Source organism: Lytechinus pictus, chromosome 3, assembly GCF_037042905.1.
Source record: "Lytechinus pictus isolate F3 Inbred chromosome 3, Lp3.0, whole genome shotgun sequence".
In the NCBI taxonomy this organism is placed as follows: domain Eukaryota; kingdom Metazoa; phylum Echinodermata; class Echinoidea; order Temnopleuroida; family Toxopneustidae; genus Lytechinus; species Lytechinus pictus.
Genome location: NC_087247.1, coordinates 54,463,830 through 54,488,315, shown reverse-complemented (window position 1 = coordinate 54,488,315; position 24,486 = coordinate 54,463,830). Strand labels below are relative to the sequence as shown.

The following is a 24,486-nucleotide window of genomic DNA, read 5'->3' as shown; positions in this document are numbered from 1 at the left end:
TAGATCGAGGATTGAACAGTCCAGTTGCCGTAGTGAGCGGAGTTGGAGGCTTGGGTTACCATATAGCCGTTCCCATGGTGACATGCACTCATTTTCATTCATACTCACCTTATTAACACTACGTTACCGGGTAAGAGACTAATTTCAATTTATCAATAGGCCTACAGATTATTATGTTCTTGTAAAATAAGTAATTATGGCGAATAACCTTTCGATATCCTCGGGCGAAGAGGATTATTTAGCAGCAGCGAGTAATAGATTTAGGCAAGCGCCAGATGAATAAGTGGTATCTTCCGATGATCATACTGTCCATGATGAGGACAGTTATGATGAATCGAATTGTTCTTGGAAAACGGCGATCAATAGAAATTCTATCCGATCGGCTAAGAAAAGGGCAAGGGTTAGGAGCAATAGCGATAGTACTCTAAATACGAAGAACAGTAAAATGCCTAAATTCTCTACTCCCACGCATTCAAGCAGGAGGGTAGTCATTGTTGGCCTTAAAAATAAGAATATTTGCAGAGCAAACCCAGTACAAGTGTTCAAAGAAATTCATAATCTGGTAGGCAATCTGAATGGGAAAGAGAAAGTGAAAAATATGATGATTTTGAAATGTGAGAATGACATACAAGTCATGAAATTGTTGGAACTAACCAAGCTTGCTGGTATAGACGTTAAAGCAACGCGTTATGAAGATAATCATGATTTTACAACGAAAGGTGTTATTCATAGAATAGATACACAGATAAGTAATGAGGAAATTGCAGAAGTATTGAAAGATCAGAAGGTAATTCATGCTAAGCGTTTTATGAAGAAGATCGATGGTGAAATAGTACCAACCCCATCAGTTCTCATCACCTTCAAAGGCAAGAATAAACCCGAGACAGTGAACTTTCTGTATGAGCTTAAACGTGTGGACAACTTTAGTCCACCGGTGCCAAGGTGTCACAAATGTCAACTTTTTGGGAACATGAAGGAAAACTGCAAGGGTAAATTGCGCTGTGTGAGATGTGGAGGGGAACATGATTTTGAAGAGTGCCCACAAAAGGAAAATCGAAAATGCTTTAGATGTGGAGATAAACACTCGGCGGCGTATCAAGGTTGCAAAATTTACATAGAGGCAAAACAAATACAAAAGGTTAAATTGAAGGAAAACATTACATACGCACAAGCGACTAGGGTGTATCGCACTCAAAAAAATGAAATAGTGGAAGAGGAAAGTAAGACCATTAGAACTAGCGACACTAAAGAAAACACTCAAAGGAAACTAAAGAATGTTGGTCCCATTTCAAATTCAATGGCATCTGACCACGAATCAATCCAACAATCAAAGATTCCGCGCCCAATCCGAGTACAAAGGAACAATGAAGGAAGGCGGGAAAGAGATAAGGAGTCAGGGCAAGGAACTGAGTCGAATAACCAAAAGAAAGATACTGTCAACACATTAATGAGTGTAGCACCCCTGGATTTCATTATGTTTATTCTATTTGTGATACGTAAGTTACCACAGTCTGAAAACGATGATCAGTTTTTGGAATCTGTTGTACATGCTAGTCGTAATTTCTTAAAGACAGACATAACATTGGAAATGGTCAAGTGCCACCTTAAATAAAACAGTCTGTCTCTGATCTAGTAATAGTCCAGTGGAATGCTCAAGGCATGGTTTCGCATGGGTCGGACTTTCTAACTTCTCTTTTTGATAATAATTTATTGGGTTCCAACCCAGACATTATTTGTATTCAGGAAACATGGTTAATGATTTTAATGTATCGTTCATTCCTAATTATTTTTGTGTTTGTAGAAACAGACAGGATGGTAGGAGAGGTGGTCTGGCTATGTATTTTAAAAAGGACATCGCTTTCCAGGTTATGAAAGTTCAAGAGTTAATCGAATATCAAAGGGTAGATATTTTTTCAAAGAAAGGCATTATTTCCATTATCAATTATTATAATCCCTGTAAAAAGATTGAACTAGAAGAATTAAACTTCATGATTAGAAATGTGCCAGGGGAGCTTATTATTTTAGGTGACTTTAATAGCCACAATCCTCTATGGGGGAGCAGCAAGCTCGATTCCAACGGAAGAACTGTTGAATCTTTCATGGAGGTTAATGATCTAGCATTACTCAATGACGGATCACCAACAAGACTAGACCCGCACTTTGGTTCTTATTCCATGTTGGATTTATCTATAGTCTCCAAGGAACTAGCTTGTAGTATGGAGTGGCAAGTATTGACCAATAACTTTGGCAGCGACCACAATGCAATCGTGATCAAATTAATACAGACAAATAACGTAAATATTAAAGAAAACGCAACTATAGGTATTAGATGGAGTTTTAGAAACGTAAACTGGGAAGAGTATAGAAAAGCAATTACAAATGAATTACTTAATCTAAATTACAAGAGACATTACTCGGCATGTAATTTGGATATTCAAGGACGATATGATATAATAGTTAAGGTAATCTTGAATGCTTCGAAGAGGTGTATTCGTCGAGTGCGAATAGGAGGAGAAAACAGAGGTAAAATAACTCCCTGGTGGAACGAAGCATGTCAAAAAGCGGTGGCGGAGAGAAATCATATTAAAAACAGATTACGAAGATATTATGATAAAAATGATGTTCAACTATACTTGAAAAAGAAAGCATTTGCTCAGAAGGTGCAACGGCGAGCACGATATGACTATTGGTCTAAATACTGCGGTAAAATGAATAGATTTACAGATATCGGAAAAGTATGGAAACAAGTAAAAGGAATGAGAGATAGCGCAATGAACACTCATATTTTTCACAATTTAATCATTGACGGCAATATCATTAGTGAATCTAAAGATAAGGCTAATGCGGTCGCCCGTTTTTTCAAGTCTATTGACAGATCTTTTTATAATAATGATCATGATGATGGTGAAAATGAAGATAATTTATGTAAAGAAATGTCGAATGATGACTGCATTAATGACGATTTTAACATGAATGAAATGAAGAATGTTTTACAAGATTTGAAAAACTCAGCGCCAGGTAAGGATGATATTCATGCGATTCTGTTAAAAAACTTACCCCAAATAGCGCTTGATGTCATATTAGATCTGTACAACGACATATGGAAAACTTCACATTTCCCTTGTCAGTGGTATGAAGTTGTTCAAATACCTATTTTGAAACCTGGAAAGGATCCTAGTTTAGTGTCGTCCTATAGACCAATTTCTTTATTATCAACCCTGTTTAAAGTCATGGAGAAAATGATTAAAAACCGTCTGAATTGGTTTTTAGATAATAAGAAGAAGTTAAACCCACTTCAATCAGGATTCCGCAAATATCGTAGCGTCAAAGATCATTTAGTCAGGATTGAAACAGATGTTCATTTAGCATTGAAGGAGAAAAAATATACAGTGGCAGTTTTTCTAGACCTGGAAAAGGCGTATGATTCGTTATGGAAAGGAGGTCTCTTGAAAAAATTGTCAATGTTAGATATTAGTGGAAAATTATTTTTCTTTATTAGAGCTTTCTTAAGAAATAGATATTGTAACGTGAAAGTTAACAATAGTATGTCAGACAACTATGTATTAGAGCACGGAATCCCGCAAGGGAGCTCATTAAAGGAGAATGAAACTCTTGGAGCAAGTTAGCTTTTGTGAAAGCAGAAAAATCAAAGAATAAGATCAACAAAAGTTTGAGTAAAATAGGACTAGCAAGAGAAGAGTTATGAGCATTTGAATGTCGAGATCACTAATGCTATGGAGATCCTCCCATTGGCAATGCGACCAAGATCTGTGATGTCACAGATGAACAACTCTCCCCTTTTGGACACTGAAAATATACCCCAAAATATCTCGTTTTGCTCATTCTAACCATATGACAAAAGATTCATCAATTATATAATGTTGTGAAACCTCTGTACTTGTCCTCTCATAAAGAGAACACCTCACCTTGTGATAGACTCTATAAAAGTGAGAATATAAGTGAAATAAGTACTAAAGTAATGAGGGAGTTGTACGTGTGTGACATCACAGATCTTGGTCGCATTGCCAATGGGAGGATCTACATGGCATTAGTGATCTCAATATTCAAATGCTCATAACTTTCTTATTATTCATTCAATCTTCCTCAAACTTTCAACAATATGTTTCTTTGATTTTTCTCCTTGATATGGATTCAGCTGGTTTCAAGGGTTTCATTCTCCTTTAAGTCCTGTCATTTTTACATTGATGTTAAATGACTTAAAGATTAAAGAAAGTGGAGTAAAGCTATCATGTTATGCAGATGATATCGCGATTTGGTTTACTAGCTCAAACTTAGATCTGGTTCGCCAAAAGCTGCAAGAAGCCCTCCATGAAATCGAAATCTGGTGCTGGAGATGGAAATTAAATATTTCTCACACAAAGTCTGTAGTTTTAGTTTTTACCAATAAACAAAAGAAAGATATTACTTTGAAAATAAATGGGCATGTTTTGCCTCATTGTGAGCAGTTCAAATTTCTTGGTATGTGGTTAGACTCAAAACTAACTTGGTCTAGCCACATTAATGCGATTATTGATAAATGTAAGAAAAGATTAAATTTATTACGTTGCGTTTCGGGTACGTCCTGGGGGAATAGGTATGAAATTTTGATGATGATATACAAAGGTCTTATTTTATCTGTTTTAGACTATGGAAGTGAAATGTATGATTCTGCCTGTGCATCTCATAAGAAAAAGCTTGACTCTATACAATATAGAGCTTTGAAAATCATTACAGGAATGATATACAATGTATCATTAGAGTCTTTACAAGTTTTGACTGGTGAATTACCGTTGTATCTTCGGAGAAAACTATTTAATGATAAATTTAGATATTATTTGTTGTTTAGCACTTTATGCCATCCAAGTAGAGAAATTTTCATTGAACATACGAACAGACACGAATGGAAGGAAGGGGAAAGACCTTTCAAACTTCGAGCCTGTAGTGATGAGGTACTTGTAGAGAAGCAAGACAACTTATTAACAAGAATCCCGGAATGGCGTTTGTCCCGCCCCCCTGTGTCGTTTTGTGCTCATCGTATAATTAGAAAAAAGGATATGCTAACGGCCGAGATGAAAGCTATCGTTCTAGAAAGAATTGGAATTGTGTGGAATGGTTATTTACATATATATACTGATGGATCCAAACAGGAAAATTTTAGAACGGGGGCAGCATTTTATGTTCCTCAATATAAAATAAAAAAGTATTTCAGGTTATCCAATGTAAGTATCATGAGAGCGGAACTCCTGGCCATTTTAATGGCACTTGAGTGGTTAGAATCCTTTGATAAACCATGTTCAGTTGTAATTTTTTGCGACTCTTTGTCAGCGCTGAATGTGATTGATTCATATTTCATAAAATGCACCATTGTTAATGAAATTTTATTTAAAATTCATAAACTCAGTATGAAAGATATCTGTATTAATTTTGAATGGATTCCCTCACATTGTGATGTCAACGGCAATGAGATCGTTGATAAAGCTGCCAAGAAAGGAGCCGCGAAAATTTTTGTAGACATCGTTTTACCAAACATTATAAATGAACTCACATGCTCACGCATGACATTTTATAAAAGTGTCTGGCAAGCAGATTGGAATGCGTCTAGAAATGGTAGATTTTTATATGCTATTCATGATAATGTTTTTAAGCAGGCATATAGAAAAGGTTTTTCTCGGAAAGAGGAATGCCTCCTTCATCAAATCACAGTAGGTAAGTGCAAATTAAACTATTATATGTTTCAAATTAAACAGCACTCTTCCGGCCTCTGTGAGGTGTGCAAAGAATTTGAGACTATTGAACATTATGTTTTATTTTGTTCAAAATATGTAAAGGAGAGACGCATTATGTTTAATAAACTTAAGATGAATGACCCGAATCTTAAACAATTGTTAATTAATCCCGATTATACACGGGAACTACTATGTTTTATATATGCCACTAACCGTTTTTACAGTTAGGTGTGTGTCCTTTTTTTTTTTTTTCTTTTTTTTTTTTCTTTTTTTCTTTTTCTTTTTCTTTCTTTCAAACACAAGAAGGATTTAAAAATTGTATTAATAAGAAACTAAGAAAAGACAAGACAAAATAATAAGAAGGACGTGTAATTGTATGTGATATCACATTTGAATTGTTATTTGACGAATATTTTAAGAAATTCTATAAATATATAACTTGTAGCCGATTGGTTAGCTGGTGTGCCCTTTTTCACGAACAATCATTTAGCACGCGCGATATTTAATTTCTCTATTTGTATTGAAGTATTATTCCTCGAAGATGTTTAATCTTGTAGGACCTACTAATATAATAGGTGGATGGGTGACTAATCTATATTAATATGTCATATAATCGTCACCAATGGTCTAACGTCGTATGGATCTCCTTTGCCGACGACGTCCTACTTACGAAAGTGACTGGCGCGTATAATCTGGAGAGATTGAAGAGCGCCATCATATTCAACAACAACAACAATAGATGACTACCACCCCACATGCAGTGTAAAATCTATGCTGCACCAGCTTCAGTGGCAAAGTCTTCAATAGAGGAGGGCTCTGCAGAAAGTTTATATGGTATACAGCATACTCCATGGCTTGTTTGATGACAAACAGAACAGGATCAGCCAGGTTCTTCTTCAATCGCTCGATCGTCGTTAGCGCAGCTAGAGCTGAGCACACGAACGCGCCAGTCAATCCGCTGGCGCGTCTGTTCGCTCAGCTGTAGCTGACGGTGATCAAAGAAGAACCTGGCTGCTGATCCCGATCTGTTTGTCATCAAAATTGGCTATTTTCCAGCATAGTTTTCAGAAAGGTGGTAAGCCGATTGCATTTGGTATAGATTTATCTTTATCATTTTCTTCCTTTTTCAGCAGTCAAAAAGCAAAATGTAGTAATTTTTTTTTAATTTAATCTATACAATCCATATTAAACTCTTATGCTCTGTGTTATATCATTCATGTACATTACATGTTGTATTTACTATGTATTTAATATAGGCTGAATATTTTTATATACTATTATGTTCACATTTATTATGTTTGTATCTTTTGTAAATATGTTTCTATGTTTGTACTCTCATACCCCGAGAGGGGGTCAATAGAGTCAATAAATCCTATCTATCTATCTACCTCATTTAATACACGATTATAAATAATTATTATATGATGGTGGGCCCCAAGTCTGCGCACCTAACAATTTGAGTTAAGATTTAACATGAATTTCTTCTTATTTCACAAAATCTTTCGGTTAATAATGTTCCTTATATTATCATTAGTAAGTGTACCAAATTTCTCATTAAAAAATGAAAGAAAATATAGGATTTTCTTAATAAACCTCGGGCTGTCATTTTCAGATTGAAAAAAAAAATGGTACCCCATGTCTGCGCACTCATTCACTTTGCACACGATTTGGGGATTTTGATGAGAAAGGCTGCGTTTTGAGGCCATCACATGAAATGCCCTTAATTCATTATTTTTCCATCATTTTGAGTCGGATTTTTTTATGAATACCTGTCTATGTATTGCATGTGTAGAGCTCGTGCTCGTTGCGTATCTTCTTTTACTAGAATCGCACAGATACGCGTGCGCGCAGACAAGGGGGACTGCGCAGACTCGGGGGAACTTGCCATAATAATAATCATTTATAATCACGTAATAATTATTTATAATCACATATTAAATTTTAGTATTTGTTGAATAATAATTTTTATCTATAAATTGTTCTTCAAAACGGCATTTTGTAACATCGCTAATCAAAGGTATGTCATAACGAAGCGGTTCAAGGGTCAGACCTATTGTATTTGCTTTGTTGACAAACGGATCAAGGGATTTACACGAGATCGGTCTGGTAAGAAACCTTCAATTTGTCACCTTTTTATTAACAAATTTGTTAAAGCTTCATACGCATTTTATAGGCGTATGAAGGTGTAAAAATAAATAAAATTACAAACATTTACATGATTTCCATCTACAAGGATGGATTTCCTAGGGAAATCCATCTTTGTTTTGATGTGTCTCTTATACATGGGAGGCGGTTCAAGGCTCCATTCCGTGATCAAGTATATGTCAAAATCCGGGGGGGCCACTTACATTGACGAGTGGATACCATGCGCGACCAAAAAAACACGTAAAAAGGATGTCTTTTTCAAGATAGGGCACGTTACGTACGTAACGTGATAATTTAAGGGTGTCAAAAACACAAAAATAATGAAAAAATTTCGCTAGGATTTCTTTGGCTCGCTTCATCAAAAGCACCAATGCCAACTTCTAGCACCAGTAATGCAGTATCTAAGCAAATAGTACCTAGCAGCTCATCAACCTTGTGACAAACACACTGAGAGTATACCGAGGAGATCATTTGGGTGTGGAAACGACCCACAACGAACAACAACAACAACAACAACATCGCTAGGAAAGCTACGTGTTAAGGGTCAAATTTGCGGGGATGATAAAACAAAATTAAAATGTTTTAACTTTTATAAAGGATGTCCTTTTTGCCCCAAACATTACGTGTTTAGAGTCTGATTTGCGCGAGGTGTGGGGCCGTACCAAACCAAATGTGTAAAGGAAAAACCGACGACCGACGGACCCGTGACATAACAATAAAATACTTGTTTAGGGGTTCATTTCAGGGACTACTTGCCAAGAGTATCGTTTTGTTTCCAATACTTGTTAAGGCCTAAGGGTAGGGTTTCACACGCCAATACTTGTTATTTATGTTAAGGGGTGCATTTTCAGAATATGGAAAATACGTGTTTAGGCAAATTAGGGTGCTTTTCGAGACCTCATGGTCGCGCATGGTATCCACTCGTCAATGGAAGTGGCCCCCCGGGGTCAAAATATTAAAAAATATCATCATGGACATGGAGTCCGGCTTGACTCAAGGCCAACCGCGTAGCCAGGATTTCATTTTGGAGGGGGCGGTAAATGCACGCGAAGCGTGCCAACACTTACAGAGCGCGCGAAGCGCGCTCCATAGGGGGTGGGTGCAGGGAGGGGGAGTTTCCCCCTCCCGCGCGAAGTGCGAAGCTTTCGGTGTTTCATAAATTGAAATAAAAAGGAGCCGCCTCCCTTGTCTCTAGTACCTACATCAGCTCCAATTCATTTGACTATATTGTGATTTTGAACCTTATTTTCAAAAGTGATTGTAAAATGAACAAAAAAGGGATAAAATGGGAGGAAATTAAAATAATATTAACCCCACGCAAAGCGCGGAAGCTAAAGCATTTTTTTCAATTTTTTTGAAAAGAAAATGGTCCCGAGAAAAGGTTATTTTCTAAGTTATATTGAATACTTCCCTTGGAAAGATCAGATTTGATTACAAACAATTTAGCGACAGTGCATATCTTAACTCGCAAAACAGAGGAGAAGAAGGATATATGCCGGGAGGAAGATATTCCTCCCCGCTAGTAAGACTCTAAGAGCAATGAAACTCTGAAATTTCAAACGGGCGGACGTTTCATCAAATGCAGATATCTCTAATTCAGTTAATTTTCTAAGATTATTGAACTTCATTACAAGGAAAATAGTGCGCAAAAAGTTGAAACTTCTGTGATTATTGAAATTATATAAAACACGATGATGTATAATTTATTTCACTTATCCTGATGCGCTTCACTTTGAATGATAAAGAAACTTAAGTGTCATTCAAAATTTCAAACTGAGGGCGCAAAACAGGACAGGAGATGAATGTGCAGGGAAATGACATGAAGTTGAATAGAATTTGATAAAAAAATATTGCACTTTTTTTTATTTAATACGACACGAATTTTATACCTTCCTCTTTTGTTTGCCCCCAAATTAGTGCTGCAAGTCAGGCGCCATGTTCGGGTTCGGTTCGGTTCGGCAAGGTTCGGCAGAAAATTGCCGAACATTGGTTCGGTTCGGGGTTCGGTAATGATAGACTGATAAAGTTATACTAGTAGTTCATTCAGGTATACGTAGCGTACCGGTAGACAATTTGTACTTGATTGACTGCATGTGCTCGCGTGTCCTCTGTCACATCAAACCATTTTATCTCTATCTTGTTGACATGAAACTATGAAAGTTATAGCGCTCAACGAATCAACTGTTATCTCGAATTTGATTATCTGATGACAGATTTATTGGGTAACTCACAGTTCTAAAATGGCGACTCTTCCTCGTCGTCCATACCTGGACCACACTTTGGATACTTGCCAAATTACTCGTATACAATATACCAGCTAGGCGCTAGGCCAGCGCATGCAGTCCCCTTGTAGCGGGACTCTGAGCTCATGAATATTTATATTTACAGTCCGGCCAAACGTGATTGGCCATTGCATCACATACGAGGCGGCCAGCGCCAGTGCACTGAACTGCAGGCATAGTAGGGCCAGGGGCGTGTCGAAGAAAGCGTGCTTATGTAATGCGCCTTTCGCTAATTGGCTCGATGGGTGAACTAAACCACCAATCGCATGTCGCTGATTGTCGCATTGGTACATACAGCCACGTGCTTTGTCTGCGCGCGAAACTCAGCTCACCGATTGAAGAGCAATTGCCGAGATTTCTATGATTTTATTGGTCAGATTTCATGCGACCATGAACATACAGACAAAGTGGGATGCAATGTTTTACGACTGTAATGGGACAGGGGGAGTAGAGTGATCATCGAATTGTTTATGGTTAATTTGAGAAGTTGATAAGAAAGGGAAAAAAGTAAACGGATTGGGGGTCATTTTCCCCCAAGAGATGAATGTTTCCGCTTTATCTTCATTCAACTTTTCAACGAGGGGAAGGGGATCTTGCTATATCGTAATCATTCATGAGTGTTTGATTTTTATTTTCATCTGATTGTTAATAATAAAAAAGATAACTTCACCTCATCTCATTTCTATATTATTTGTTTTGCGTCTCTCCTTTCCATCTCTAACAGTCACTCACTTTATTTCCCACTTTCACTGGATCTCTCGTTTTCAAAACTCTTTACTTCTCTCTAAAATCATGAAAACTAGACAGTAGCGAGCCGACACCTCAATAATAATGTTAATCACCTCAATCAGATCTTTATTCTCCGCCGCAACAATACACGAGTTACGATCTTAATCACGTATCGTAATTCGTAATATTAATGGTACTTCATCTTTCACTTTCAGTTTATTGAGCTCGTTCATTCAAAATACTTTAAAGATTTTCAAACAAGAATCTTGTTCGCCACCTAAAAAACAACAATATTTAAATAATTAGATTTAACCAATGAACACTCATACAGTTTTGGTTTTCTTTACCATGCTTCGGCGATTCGGCCACAGAGCGAGAGATGATGAAAGCCAGTAAAATGATTATAGCGCAAGCTCGCTCAACATCATTCATCGGATCTCCCTTCAGGGCCGTAAAAACCACAATGTCAACATGAAAATGAAAACAAAATCTAGTAACCGCAAAATAAGCGCATACTTCCAACATAAAATTGCAAAGAAGATTAGAGAATGCGCAAATATAATGATTAGAAAGGGTGTAAACTTATAAATTTATTAGCTGAAAGCCGTTTTTTTTTTTTTTTTGCCGAACTTCCGAACCAAGTCTTAGTGTTCGGTTCGGTTCGGTTCGGTTCGGAAGTGCCATGTTCGGCGAACTACCGTTCGGTTCGGCGGTTCGGCTACAGCATTACCCCAAATTATGGTTGTTTAGTAATGAGCTGAAAAGCGGGAGAAGTTGCCTATATGGAGGTGACAGCAGAAATTGAGATAAAGATTTTACCCGCCCGGAGCCGACCCGACCAGAAGTTGCGCGATCAATAAAAAAAAAAAGATATAAATTCATATACTTCGGCCTAACCTTACTCTAATCATGGACCTATTGAATTTTAACGGGAAAGAAACACATATAGCTGAGGTGGAAAAACAGGGTTAGAGAAAGGGTGAGGGAAACAAAGGAGAACTGCAATATTGTCAATATTTCTTATATATAAATTTAGAGCAAGAGTCACGGAGTTTCTTTTTTTAGAAAAAAAATAAAGAATAAAAAGAAAAACCCACAAAGCTACCTTTCTTCCCTTTCCTCTCTTCGCGTTTCCTTTTCTCCTCTCTTCCCCCCCCCCCCACTTTTTTTTCTTTTTGGGGACGTTTTTGGGGGGGCGACCGCCCCCACCGCCCCCCCTGGCTACGCGCCTGCTCAAGGCTAGACTGGCGCCTCTACTGAATGTCTTCTTAAAGTATACATCCGAAGAATCAAAAGTATTTTATAATGATTTTATGTGGTCATCATTATAAAGGGGAAGTATTACTAATCAGATATATAACTTCACTTTTCAAAATAGTGATCAGAGTTTGCAGAAATCAGCTCTCAAAAATGATTTATTTTCATGCCATATTTCTGCCTTCCACCGGTCCTCTTGCGAGCTCCAGCTGAGTGACGTCACACAATGAGCAGTGAGCAGCTGAGCTGACAGCAGCCCATTGGAGACGATCTTTCCAATCAGCGTTTTTTGCTCTTAGAATTGTTTATTGCTCTTAATATTGGTCTTGTTATATAGATAAAAGTTTGAATTTACTGAACAGTGAAAAAAAGTGCACATTTAACGTATTTTGGTAACCGATATTTAGCTTAGAATTTTTTTTTTTTTTCAAGAAATATATGTGAATAAACAAAGCATATTTTCACGTAGAAATCACACTTGCGTCATATTAATATTATAATCAATATAAAGCATAGACATTCTTCTTTATGACTGAACAAAAATTATGAAATTTCATTAAGTAGCAAAGTCAGGAACCACAAAAAAAACATGGCAATGTCCATCGCGAAATGACTGAAATTGCAGTTGAATTGCCGAAGCATTATTAGGCAACAGCGGCGAGCGGACTTTATTTCATATATCTTAAAAATGCCTTTCCGGTAGGGCAATTGTCTGTGGCCAAATGCGTTGGCCATTGTTTTGTCATGTGCGAGGACCCTGGTTCGAAACTCGGATTTTTTTTCTGGGCATTTTTTTTTTATTCCTTCCCCGTCCCTACCCATCTTTTTTTTCTCTTTTTATTTTCTTGTGAAATTCTATTCAGACCTGTATTTATCAAATCTTGCTTCTTAATTGCTGCTTTTGATTTTCAAGTTCTTGATTAGATTATTTCTACTCTTATTTGGGATGGGAGGGGTAGAGTTAAAAGTCAAGTCCAAATCAACTAAAAATTATTTGAATAGAGTAATTTCCCTTGTTGTTTTTACTCAAAACAGTCATATACACAAAACAATGATATGCAAATTAGAGTTGTCACTCACATCACATTCGTTTCTATTTTTTGTGGCATTTTGTTTTTTATTCTTTGCAGATTTGACGATAGGAAACTCTTCATCTGATCACAATAGGTTATATTTACGGAACTGTTAAAATAGTAATTATATAAATTTGAATCAAAGTTTTTATGAAATTTCCTGCAATATCTTGTTATTTTTCTTTAAATTCAAATGAATTTTTGATTGCGTGGACTTCTCCTTTACTCTTAATGTAGGGAATGCATAGCAAAATTTATCCAGAAACAAAATTGTCTTAGAATATGCAAATCAGTAATTGGACACATGTTCACTTTTCTTTCATCCAGGCCACTTCCTCACATCCACCAGGCTTTCAGTCTTATAACAAAAATGATGAACCATCACACAACAGCACACAACATTCACAGTGCTTCACAATAAATATTTCACTTCCGTTCATACATGCAATAAATATTGTGGAAAACAAATAAAAGGCGTACCCATATTCAAATACCGTTTAAAAGGACAAATATATTATACCTTTCGAGAAAAATCAGCACGTTAAATATCTGATAACAAAACATAATTATGGGGCACTGCAAGAAACTTATGTTCAATTGCAAATCAAGCGTAAGTCTTAAATTCAAATTCAAGCGTAATAAGGTCGAGTTGCAATCGCAATTCAACTACATGTTTAATCAAAGGACCTACCCTTGATTTGGGACGTGTGATTGAGCATAACATTTCTCGCAATATGCCCTAGTAACATTAAAATTGTTCTTTCGTTTTAAATTGTGTGTTATTATTTTTGACAAGCTGTATTCCTGTCCAAGTCAAATTTCTTAGTTCTCTCCAAAACTGTGCTCAAAATTGTTTCCAAGATTGATAAAGAAAATTTTTCTTTTGTATCATTATCAGTCCACAACTGGCAAACCGTAGGTCCTGGAAAGAGTGAAGAAAAAAATGGCTATATCCAAATCATAGTAAAAGGACATGATGGAATCTCCCAGATTGAGGTAGCAAGCAGAGACCAGAAGTCACCAGAGTCAGCAAGTGTGCAGATCTGTGTGTAGAAGAGAGAAAAAAAGAAATAGTTTAAATAATCAAATCAAAGTATGAATTTAATTATCGTGATGATTGATGACGTGCGGTGGCATGTAATTCCCGGTCAACAACAAATGATAGTAGGTTAAGACACCTGAAAAGTTACACTCAGAACACTGGTGCTCTACCTCAAGTGATGTTTGTGTAGGCCCCACTCCACTTCACTACCGCTACACTACCGTACATGTACGCCACACCTACCCGGGTAGGTGTGTAGCGTAGTGTAGGCTGTAGCAGTAGTGAAGTGGAGACTACACGAACATCACTTGAGGTACGGTGCTCTCTGAGTCTCTGTGTCATTACAAAGATTGCATTTATCTTCATTGTTGAAGGCATTACGCATGCATATATGCAGCAACACTCTAATCAGAAAAAAACACCAGACTCTAATTTTGGCCCACCCAAGGGTTCATTACATGCCGCCGCGCACAGAAAATTCAAGCCATAGAAGTCGTGTGTTGTGGACCCAAGAAGTGAGATCCCAGCACGCGCGACCCACTAGTTAGAAATCCACTGCCAAACGCGGTTCGTGGTTAGTATACTAATACTAACCTCGCAATACGTGTGAGTGATTTTGGCCAGGAATCAGGGTAATCACTGCTGAAAATTTGTCTGGCTCCTAAATAATTTAATCGCCTGCCTGAGTCCTGACTAGACCAAAAGCTTCAGTCTCTGTATTTTGGTTGTTCCGCTGAACTACGTTGGCTCCACTCACCATACATAGACTGAAGGGGATGGGGCCCCGTACCTACAGCCAACGTATAGTGAACTAGCGTTTTATAGATCGCGATTTAAAACTGTTTTTTAAGCAAAATTGAAAGTTTCATGGTTTCCATTATCAGGGAAATATAAATAAATTAAGTAATTGCATACCTTGGGCCGGAGTTATTGAAAAAAATCCTCTGGATGATTGAGAAATCTGTCATCTAAGACATTTTCACCTGACCTGACGGTTTTTCTTGCAAGTTGCCATCTTGAATGACGTCATTATCGTTATTAACTTAATGTCTCGAATCGATATATCGCGATTATAACTAGAACTAGTACTAGTATAACTAGTATCGTTTATCTTCGGTTTCGTTCGCATATGGAGCAGATCGTATAATATCGAAAGCAATATCGATATCACATTCGTGATTGTTGACGTTCGTTTGAAAATATTTTATAGTTTGGCTGCCATTTTGACCATTTTTATCGTGTTCAACCCAATTAAACATCGGTAAAGTATATTTTTCATGCCTTTTTCATCTATATCGTTTAAAGTATTCAAATGTTGGAATATCATGAATTAAAAGTTTGTTGTTTATACATCCTTAGATTGTAAATTCGATGTGTAAAATTACATCAAACTTTGGACTGTGAATTGACAAAAGGGAGGGAATGAGAACACATGCGAGCCCACACGTACACCCTACCGTCGGTAAATGGGGATTACAGTAAAATGTCAGAAATTGTTGAATAAATCCCCAGAAACGACGGTTATTCCTGTCTAGTCCTGACCAGTTTTAGAAATCTGAAGAAAAAATCTGCTGGAATTGTGCAAAAACATTATTTCTAAAATAAAGACTTTTTAATTTTAATAGTATAGGCCTACGCCAAAATGCATGATTCTAAACTTATATCAGATCTGTATCTGTCATCTGACCTGAATGCATCGTCAGAACAAGTACAGTTTCCAAACATGCTTACCTTGACTTTTGACTGGATCAAACAGCGTAACCTGCAACATGCATCGGGAGCAAGTGAATGGGACCGTGCAGCTTGGAGTTTTTCAATAGTTAGTAGAGCAACACAACGAAGACTGTCGAGTGGACAAAATCGATCTTTCCAGTTCACAATTCAATAAAAACCGGGCAAAATAACAGTTCTGGTTCCCTTATAGTCTGAAGTTGTCGAAAACAGAATTCGGATATCACAATACATGAAGAAAACGGTAAATTCGAAGAAAAATAGAGACCAGGAAGGTGAATCAGCTATCAGTGTACTGCTGGCTTGCACAGAGCTAGAGAGCGGCTGAGTGAGTCGATCATCATGTGACGTCATTATTCTCGACTGTATTTGATCGCGTTATTGTCTGTCTGGGGGCGGCTGGGGGCTGAGAAAGGTCTCTAATAATTTCATTTCTTGCATTTCCACGACATCAATAAGACTTTTTAGTGACATATTTGTGTATAAAAAGACAAGACCTTTCCATTCATATATAATTTGTCTATAATCATCACTTTCGTGAATTTTCTTTGGATGTATAGGCCCTACTTAGTTTAATCATGTTAATGAAAATGTGTTTGTCATATTTTGCTACATTGCATTGTAACTAAGTAATAAGCCTTCACTGCAAGCCAATAGTAAGTCACTTTCAATAGTTGGTACAAACAGTCACATACATTCATTGCTAATTAAATATGTAAAAAGTTACTTACATTTGTAGACTTGTTGTACACAATACGGAACCTAGCGGCTATATTATAATATAACCTCGTTCGTAATCGTAGGATGAGTGGCGGCTAGCGGATCGCTCGCCTCAACTCGTACTCAGCTTGCTCAGCATGCAGGTACCGTTACGGTAGCACAGCTCAGCTCAGTGCTCGTCGAATTCTCACTCAGTCACGTACCGGTACCGGACGTGGACTCCATGATCCACACAATACAAATGAGCAGCTAAAATGTCCGATTCTCTTTTCCTGCTTGGACGAAAATTAAGCCAAAGCGTTTAGAAAATGCAAACGTAAATGACTCCTTGTTTCTTCCTTAATTTTTCGACTAAAACTCATATTTTGTCGCAGTAGACTCTGAATGATCTCCGACTACTTGAGAGTCAACATTACGGTCATATCATCATGCGACAGCAAAATTATTCCCTGCATGATATAACAATTACTTTTATTAATTGGTTGTCTCATCTTTCTTTCTTTAAAAAAATGATTGACAGTCAATGATCACTTAAAACAATTTTTAAATCTCATTTTGGGACATGTTAAATGTCTTTGTGTTATTATATTAGTATTATATTATATTACCCACTAATATAATAACACAAAGACATTTAACATGTCCCAAAATGAGATTTAAAAATTGTTTTAAGTGATCATTGACTGTCAATCATTTTTTTAAAGAAAGAAAGATGAGACAACCAATTAATAAAAGTAATTGTTATATCATGCAGGGAGTCGGGCTGTCCAGGGTCGGGCTGTCCGGTGGTCGGGCTGTCCCGGAACCGGTCATATCATCATGCGACAGCAAAATTATTCCCTGCATGATATAACAATTACTTTGGTTCCGGGACAGCCCGACCACCGGACAGCCCGACCCTGGACAGCCCGACCCGCTACCCTGGACAACTCGTCCCGGTCGAGTTGTCCAGGGTTGGCTCTGAATCGGACAACTCGACCACTTGAATTCTTCTTCAACATTTCATGAAATAATATTTCAAACTTTACTTCAAAAGTATTTTCCCGCATAATCCATGTTTCTACAATACATTCTCGACAGAAAATTTGACATTTCAGTGCATTTTGAGCTATTTTGAAAGAAAATAAAGCGAGTTCCCTTGCAACGAGATTACCGGTATCTTGATAAATTGATAATCCGATACCGCCGGCGGGCTGTGTTCAAATTCTGCAAATTTGAGTTGATTTTTCCGTCACTTGACATATTTTAATGATGAGGGTGTGCTATTTTGTATTTTCATATTCCATTTTCACATTTCCTCTACTTATTTAAAGTTATTGCATTTCACAAAACTGATACTTATGCAAACTTTTGAGATAGTTCACCTGGAAAGGACACCCGATGCGGTGCTTCGCCTCGCAGGCCAGCTGGGCGACCGGCTGTGCTGTGAGGTACCGTGCTGTGATTGTGACTGAGTGTGGCACTCGGCTCAACTAGCTATGCGAAGTCAAACTTACTTATTTTAGTAAATTTTTCCGTCTCTTGACATATTCCAATGGCGAGAGTGCTATTTTTGTATTTTCACACTTCTTCCACTTATTAACAAGTTTTTTTTAATGTCACTAAGCTGATTATAGGAGTATAGGACAGTGAATGCGTGGTCGGAATGTGCTTCCCAAAACCATCCTTGACGCCCCTCTTTGGAAGCCTTCAGGCCAGGGGTGTGCTTCCAACCAACATATAAACAAATTAAGGAAATAGATTTGAAAATGTGTCAGTATGTAAGTTTTGAAGTTTACAATTTTTTGTAGGAAAGTGTCTTTTTTACTCTTTATTGTTTATTTTTGTTGTTAAATAACTACCGCGGTATTACAAATTTTTATTGTTTTCTATAAGTTTAGAGGAGCAGAATGGGGGTGCACAACTGACATAGATTGGGTAATTATAATTATCAAAATTGAAAAACTTAGTTTTGATATCAAAACGGAATAGTTTATTGAAAAAAGAAATTTTATTATATGAAGTAAGGTTTATTCAATTTTTTCCTCCAAGAACTAGAAATGTATTGCTGCAACTTATTACATTATAAGGGAGACAATGAAATAATGAAAAAATGATTTTAAGTAATAACATAAGAAAACGGAAAATGGGATGTGACATCATCAGCCCACCTAATGAATATTCATGACTGTTTTCACAAAATATTGCTAAACTTTAAACTTCAATAATTTTGTTATCCAGTGAATTCTACTCTATGTATTAAGATATAAATATTTTCAGCCCGGACCATCCCTTTTAGAAACATCACCACCAACATCATCTCTATCATCGCCACCATCACGATCGTCACAATCAGTGCCATCACCACCATCATCATCATCATCTCTATAATCACTATCGCCATCATTATCATCACCATTATCTTAATTATCATCGCTATCGCTATATTCATCGCCATCATTATCATCACCATAATCACTATCGCTATCATCATTGCCATCATTATCTTAATCACCATCATCACATTACCATTCAACATCATCGTCACCATCAATATCCAGAAGCGGATCTAGAGGGGGGGTTGGGGGGGTTGCAACCCCCCCCCCCCAAAAAAAAAAAAAAAATCCGGGGACCATTTTTTAAAGAGTGGTGTTTTAGATGCAAGAAAACGCCATTTTCACACACAGATTTTCAAAAATTTTCCCTACTGTGGGAGGGGGGACACCCCCCTCCCACACCCTCCCTTGGACTCGGTCGCTGCGCTCCCTCGCATACCACCCCAACCCCCCCTTTATAAAAAGCTGGATCCGCCCCTGATATCACAATCATTGCCATCACCACCATCATCATCACACCAACATCACTACCAGCATCATTCTCATCCAGTCCTTATCATCATCGCCATCACCACTATCATCACCCTCATAATCGCCATCATAACCATCACCATTATCTTCATCATCACATCACCATCATCGCCACCATCACCATTGCCATCACCACCATCATCCATCATTATTGTCATCATTATCATTGTATCACCACTATAATCACCATCATCGATCAGCAAGCATCATCATCACCAACATCATCGTCACCGTCATCACCAATGTTCATCATTATCATCATCACAAACATCATCGCCACCAACATCCTTTTCATCATCTCAGGAATATTACTGAGAACCTCTTGGAAATGATGCAATCCCGAAGGCAATTTGACTCGATCTCATCAGTGGCGTAGCTGGGTTTATTCAGCTTTGGGGGCACTGGGGGCCTTGAACTTTTGTAGGGGGCACCAAGATAAATATGTTATGGGGATAGTCCTGCAGACCAAAGTTTAAGAAAATCATCAACCATTTTTGCATCTCCATTCCTGTTTCATCTCAATCCCTCCTCTCATCTCCACCCCAACTCATGTCAACCCTTCCACATCATCTCCATTCATCTCATCATCTCCACCACTCCTCACCATCTCCATCCTCATCTCTAAACCTTATCATCCCCATCCGTCCTCTCATCATCCACACCCCTCTCATCAACTCCATCACTCCTCATCATGGCCATCCCACCTTTCATCATCTCCATCCTCCCCCCTCTTCATCTCTCCAATTATCTCCATCTGATTACCATGTGACACAACATTTGCTCCTGCGACAATTCCCCGGGCTTAATTTTGTCCCTTTCACAATTGGTGGTGCGACTGCTTACGACCGTTCACTGTTGCAATTCTGTGCAACATATATTGTGACCAAGTAATCGCAAACGATCGCACAAGCAATTGTGAAAGCCCCTTAAGATAGAGGTTTTAGGGTTGCAATAGAGTTTTAGGTTAGGTTTAGGCCTTACTGGTTGAAGCTGTTCATAAGATTACGGTGTGGAATTTACAGCGGAGCAATTGTTGCCAGAGCAAATGTCATGGAACCTGTCACCACAGCTCTCATTAAAAGGTAAATATTCAGCGAGAAAAAGGATACGCAATAGTGAAAGAACCAAATATTCAAAATACTTTTTTGGAGTCAAGTGGGTTTTATTAAGTAACATTAAGGTAAACTTGATCAGATGTAAAATTACATAGTAACACATATTGAACTTCAGTGTATATAAAATATATTATATCCCACATAGATTACATACTGGTTCAAAATTTCAAATATTATTACATTACCAAATATGTTATTATGATGATAAATATGACTATAGCATAGTCTTATTTATCATCACAATTCCAGTTGGGAACAATATCCTCTGCTTTTGGTGTTTATGTAAAGCTAACAATAAAATTACATTAGTGCCAATATAAATTAACATTAACAATTGCACTATCAGGAATATACAACCTGTTATACATTATTATATTTGGTTTCCATGGCAATTAAATGATCCCTAACTTAGCTAGAGGGATTTTCAACCCTCCCTCATCTTTTTTTTGTCATACAAAAACTGGCCATACAGAGTTTGCAATTCAGGTGGTCTCAAAGAGCTGGAAAGATAGAAATAAAATAAAGTATTGACGATATAGTAATTTCAACTATTTGATGCTCTGCACCTCTTTTGCTACTGAAACAAATCAAACCATTTCAACCTTTAATTTAGGAGCAAATACATTTTTTAAAATATATTAAAGTTAAGTTAATTGCAACTAATTCAATCTTAAAGGGAAAGTTCACTCTGAAGAAAAGTTTGTTGTAAAAATAGCAGAAAAATAATATAAAAATATTGGTGAATGTTTGAGGAAGATTAAAAATGTTATTCAATTTAAGTTTGGATTCGTGGCGTCATAAACGAGCAGCTGCCAAATATATTTTGTAATATAAAGTGCATGAATTTAATTTTTTTTTATGGTTCCTGATGACTTATTTTTGTTTTCTTTTCATGTTTGGGTGTGAAATGTTTTGTCTTTTGATATACAAAAGGTATAGTAAAACCATTTTCTGAGAAAATGACAATTGATTTTTTACCATTCATTATGTAGAAATGCTGCTCGCATATGACATCACAAATCAAATAATTGAAATTCTAATAACTTTTCAATTCTTTGATGGATTTTCCTCAAACCTTCGGCAATATTTTTAATTATTTCTGCTGTTTTTACAATAAATTTTTTGTCAGGGTGAACTTCCCCTTCAAACTCACTTGAACGATACTGGGTATCATCTAGAAGATGTATATAACATAAATGTTCCACATGAATTAAGCATAACCTCTACATACCCAAAATTAATTTAGAATGTTACAACTTCTACTAAACCTAAAAATGTAGTGGTTACTCACATTATCAAGAAGCAATTTTGAATATTTATTAATAAAATAAGAAAAAATAAGTTAAATTTTTGTTCAATTGAAACAATGTATAAAAGAAAAAATAAGTAAATTTATTGTTCAATTGTCCTTTTTTTCTTTTAAAGAATTTGAAGAAAAAAATAATAAAAAAATTGAACTTTGATATGCCTGCATGAAGTGCACAAAAATTTATTTATTGTATCTAAGAAGCTGTATTTACCTCATCGATCAAGGGACTGCCGCTCTGATGCCCAAGTCATTGGAACTCAGTATTATTTCTGCTCGTGAAAGAAATGGAAAGGCCATCGCATGTCGAGTATGAAACCTCTTCTCCTCATCCCGGGTGTAGGTGGTTGGTACCAGCCCAAGTGCTGGTATCCTCCAGAAGACCCGTTGTTTCCAATGGAAGTTGCATTAAAAAAAGTTGTGACAGTATAAACTGACAGGTAAAAAATGAGACACATGTTTTTCGATAACGAAAGGCAAGTTTTAGATTTTGATAAAAAAGTTAAGTTTTTCAATTACGGTAGAAATAAAAAATATATTTTTCTTTTTTCAATAAACTATTCCATATTGTAAACTTCATAACTTACATACTGAAACATTTTCAAATCTATTTCCATAATTGGTTTAGATCACTTGTTCACTGCAACCACCCTGCCTGTGGGGAATCTACAGGTTGGACTATGGCATGCCAATGCTGTACAGAGCACACACTTTAAAAAATGATTAAAATATCACTTTTGTGACCAAAATTACTAATATCCATACAGTTGCAATTTATTTTTCATTAGTAACTTGGGAATAATTTTTGTATTCACTAGAGCGCTCAAAAACTTGAATTTTGGGCATATTTTTGTGTACGCCCTCTATTGGTGGAAAATAATATGGCAAGAAAATTTTCATTTTTTATCTCTATTTTTAATTAAGAAAAAAATAATTTAAAGAATCGAATTTACTTAAGGGCCAAGTTGTATGACGAATAGGTGTAATGGAAACTGTCAGTGTAAAAAAATCAAGCATTTGTCCCAAAGAAAAAGAGAAAATAAGCCAAACATTGCCATCCTTATTTTGCCACACATGGAGATATAACTGAGAACAAGGTTATATCATAACCTTGTTCATTGAATGAGTGGTTTAGATGTTGGTTGGAAGCACCCCCCTGGCCTGAACTTGAAGGCCTCCAAAATAAAAGGGGCGTCAAGGATGGTTTTGGGAAGCGCATTCCGACCACGCAGTCATTGTCCTATAATCAGCTAATACCGTGTTTACACATAATCGGCAATTGGTTCTGAACCAAATGCCGATGCAGAATCGGCATTTGGATTGCGTTTACACGTTGTTACAGCTCGCGGTTCAGAACCGCGAGCCGATGCAAAAACCTGAAATGATACGCATACCTACAATATACGTCATAATAAAGACAACGCTGGATCAGTGCGCTTACAATTACGTCACAATGGTAAAGTAATTGAAATGCGCACAAATTGCCGGTGCAGAATCGGCTTTCTGTTTACACGTAGTAAAAAAAGCCGATTCTGCATCGGCTCGCGGTTCAGAACCTACTACTTTGGTGGTGCAAATTGCCGGTTCTGAACCGCGAGCCGATTCAAGTTCCTCGCGTTTACACGCTATGAAAAAGCCGATTCAAATGCCGATTAAGTGTAAACACAGTACCGGGTATTAGTGACATAAAAAAAACTTTTCAATAAGTGGAAGAAGTGTGAAAATACAAAAATAGCACACTCTCGCCATTGGAATATGTCAAGAGACGGAAAAATTTACTAAAATAAGTAAGTTCGACCTCCCATAGCTAGTTGAGCCGAGTGCCACACTCAGTCACAATCACAGCACAGCCGGTCGCCCAGCTGGCCGGCGAGGCGAAGCACCGCATCGGGTGTCCTTTCCAGGTGAACTATCTCAAAAAGTTTGCATTAAGTATCAGTTTTGTGAAATGCAATAACTTTAAATAAGTAGAAGAAATGTGAAAATGGAATATGAAAATACAAAATAGCACACCCTCACCATTAAAATATGTCGAGTGACGGAAAAATCAACTCAAATTTGCAGACCTTGAACACAGCTCGCCGGCGGTATCGGATTATCAATTTATCAAGATACCGGTAATCTCGTTGCAAGGGAATTAACTCGCTTTATTTTCTTTCAAAATAGCTCAAAATGCACTGAAATGTTAAATTTTCTGTCGAGAATGTATTGTAGAAACATGGATTATGCGGGAAAATACTTTTGAAGTAAAGTTTGAAATATTATTTCATGAAATGTTGAAGAAGAATTCAAGTGGTCGAGTTGTCCGATTCAGAGCCAACCCTGGACAACTCGACCGGGACGAGTTGTCCAGGGTAGCGGGTCGGGCTGTCCAGGGTCGGGCTGTCCGGGGCGGTATCGGATTATCAATTTATCAAGATACCGGTAATCTCGTTGCAAGGGAATTAACTCGCTTTATTTTCTTTCAAAATAGCTCAAAATGCACTGAAATGTTAAATTTTCTGTCGAGAATGT

General features: G+C 37.1%; 2 protein-coding genes across 6 annotated transcripts in view; one reads left to right on the top strand and one right to left on the bottom strand.

Moving 5' to 3' along the window:
• Nucleotides 1-24,058, bottom strand: part of LOC129256982 (myotubularin-related protein 14-like) — a 65,284-nt gene extending 41,226 nt beyond the window's left edge. Inside the window, exons 1-2 of one of the 5 annotated variants that reach the window (XM_064097375.1) lie at nt 24,039-24,058; nt 16,717-16,977 (exon numbers count right to left, since the gene is read on the bottom strand). The gene's annotated coding sequence lies outside the window, so the exon portion shown is untranslated. Of the gene's footprint in view, nt 1-16,716; nt 17,144-17,427; nt 17,578-24,038 lie in introns of those variants that run through there. The other 4 variants (XM_064097374.1, XM_064097376.1, XM_064097377.1 and 1 more) reach the window with 4 other exon arrangements.
• Nucleotides 446-3,371, top strand: LOC135153443 (uncharacterized). Its single transcript, XM_064096020.1, has one exon. The coding sequence runs from the start codon at nt 446-448 to the stop codon at nt 1,610-1,612; it is 1,167 nt and encodes a 388-aa protein (XP_063952090.1). The 3' UTR covers nt 1,613-3,371.
• Nucleotides 24,059-24,486: the final 428 nt, after the last annotated feature.

What these genes read in the sequence shown, in the direction of transcription:
- LOC135153443 (XM_064096020.1), top strand. Translation starts at nt 446, where the DNA reads ATGCCTAAATTCTCTACTCCCACGCATTCAAGCAGGAGGGTAGTCATT.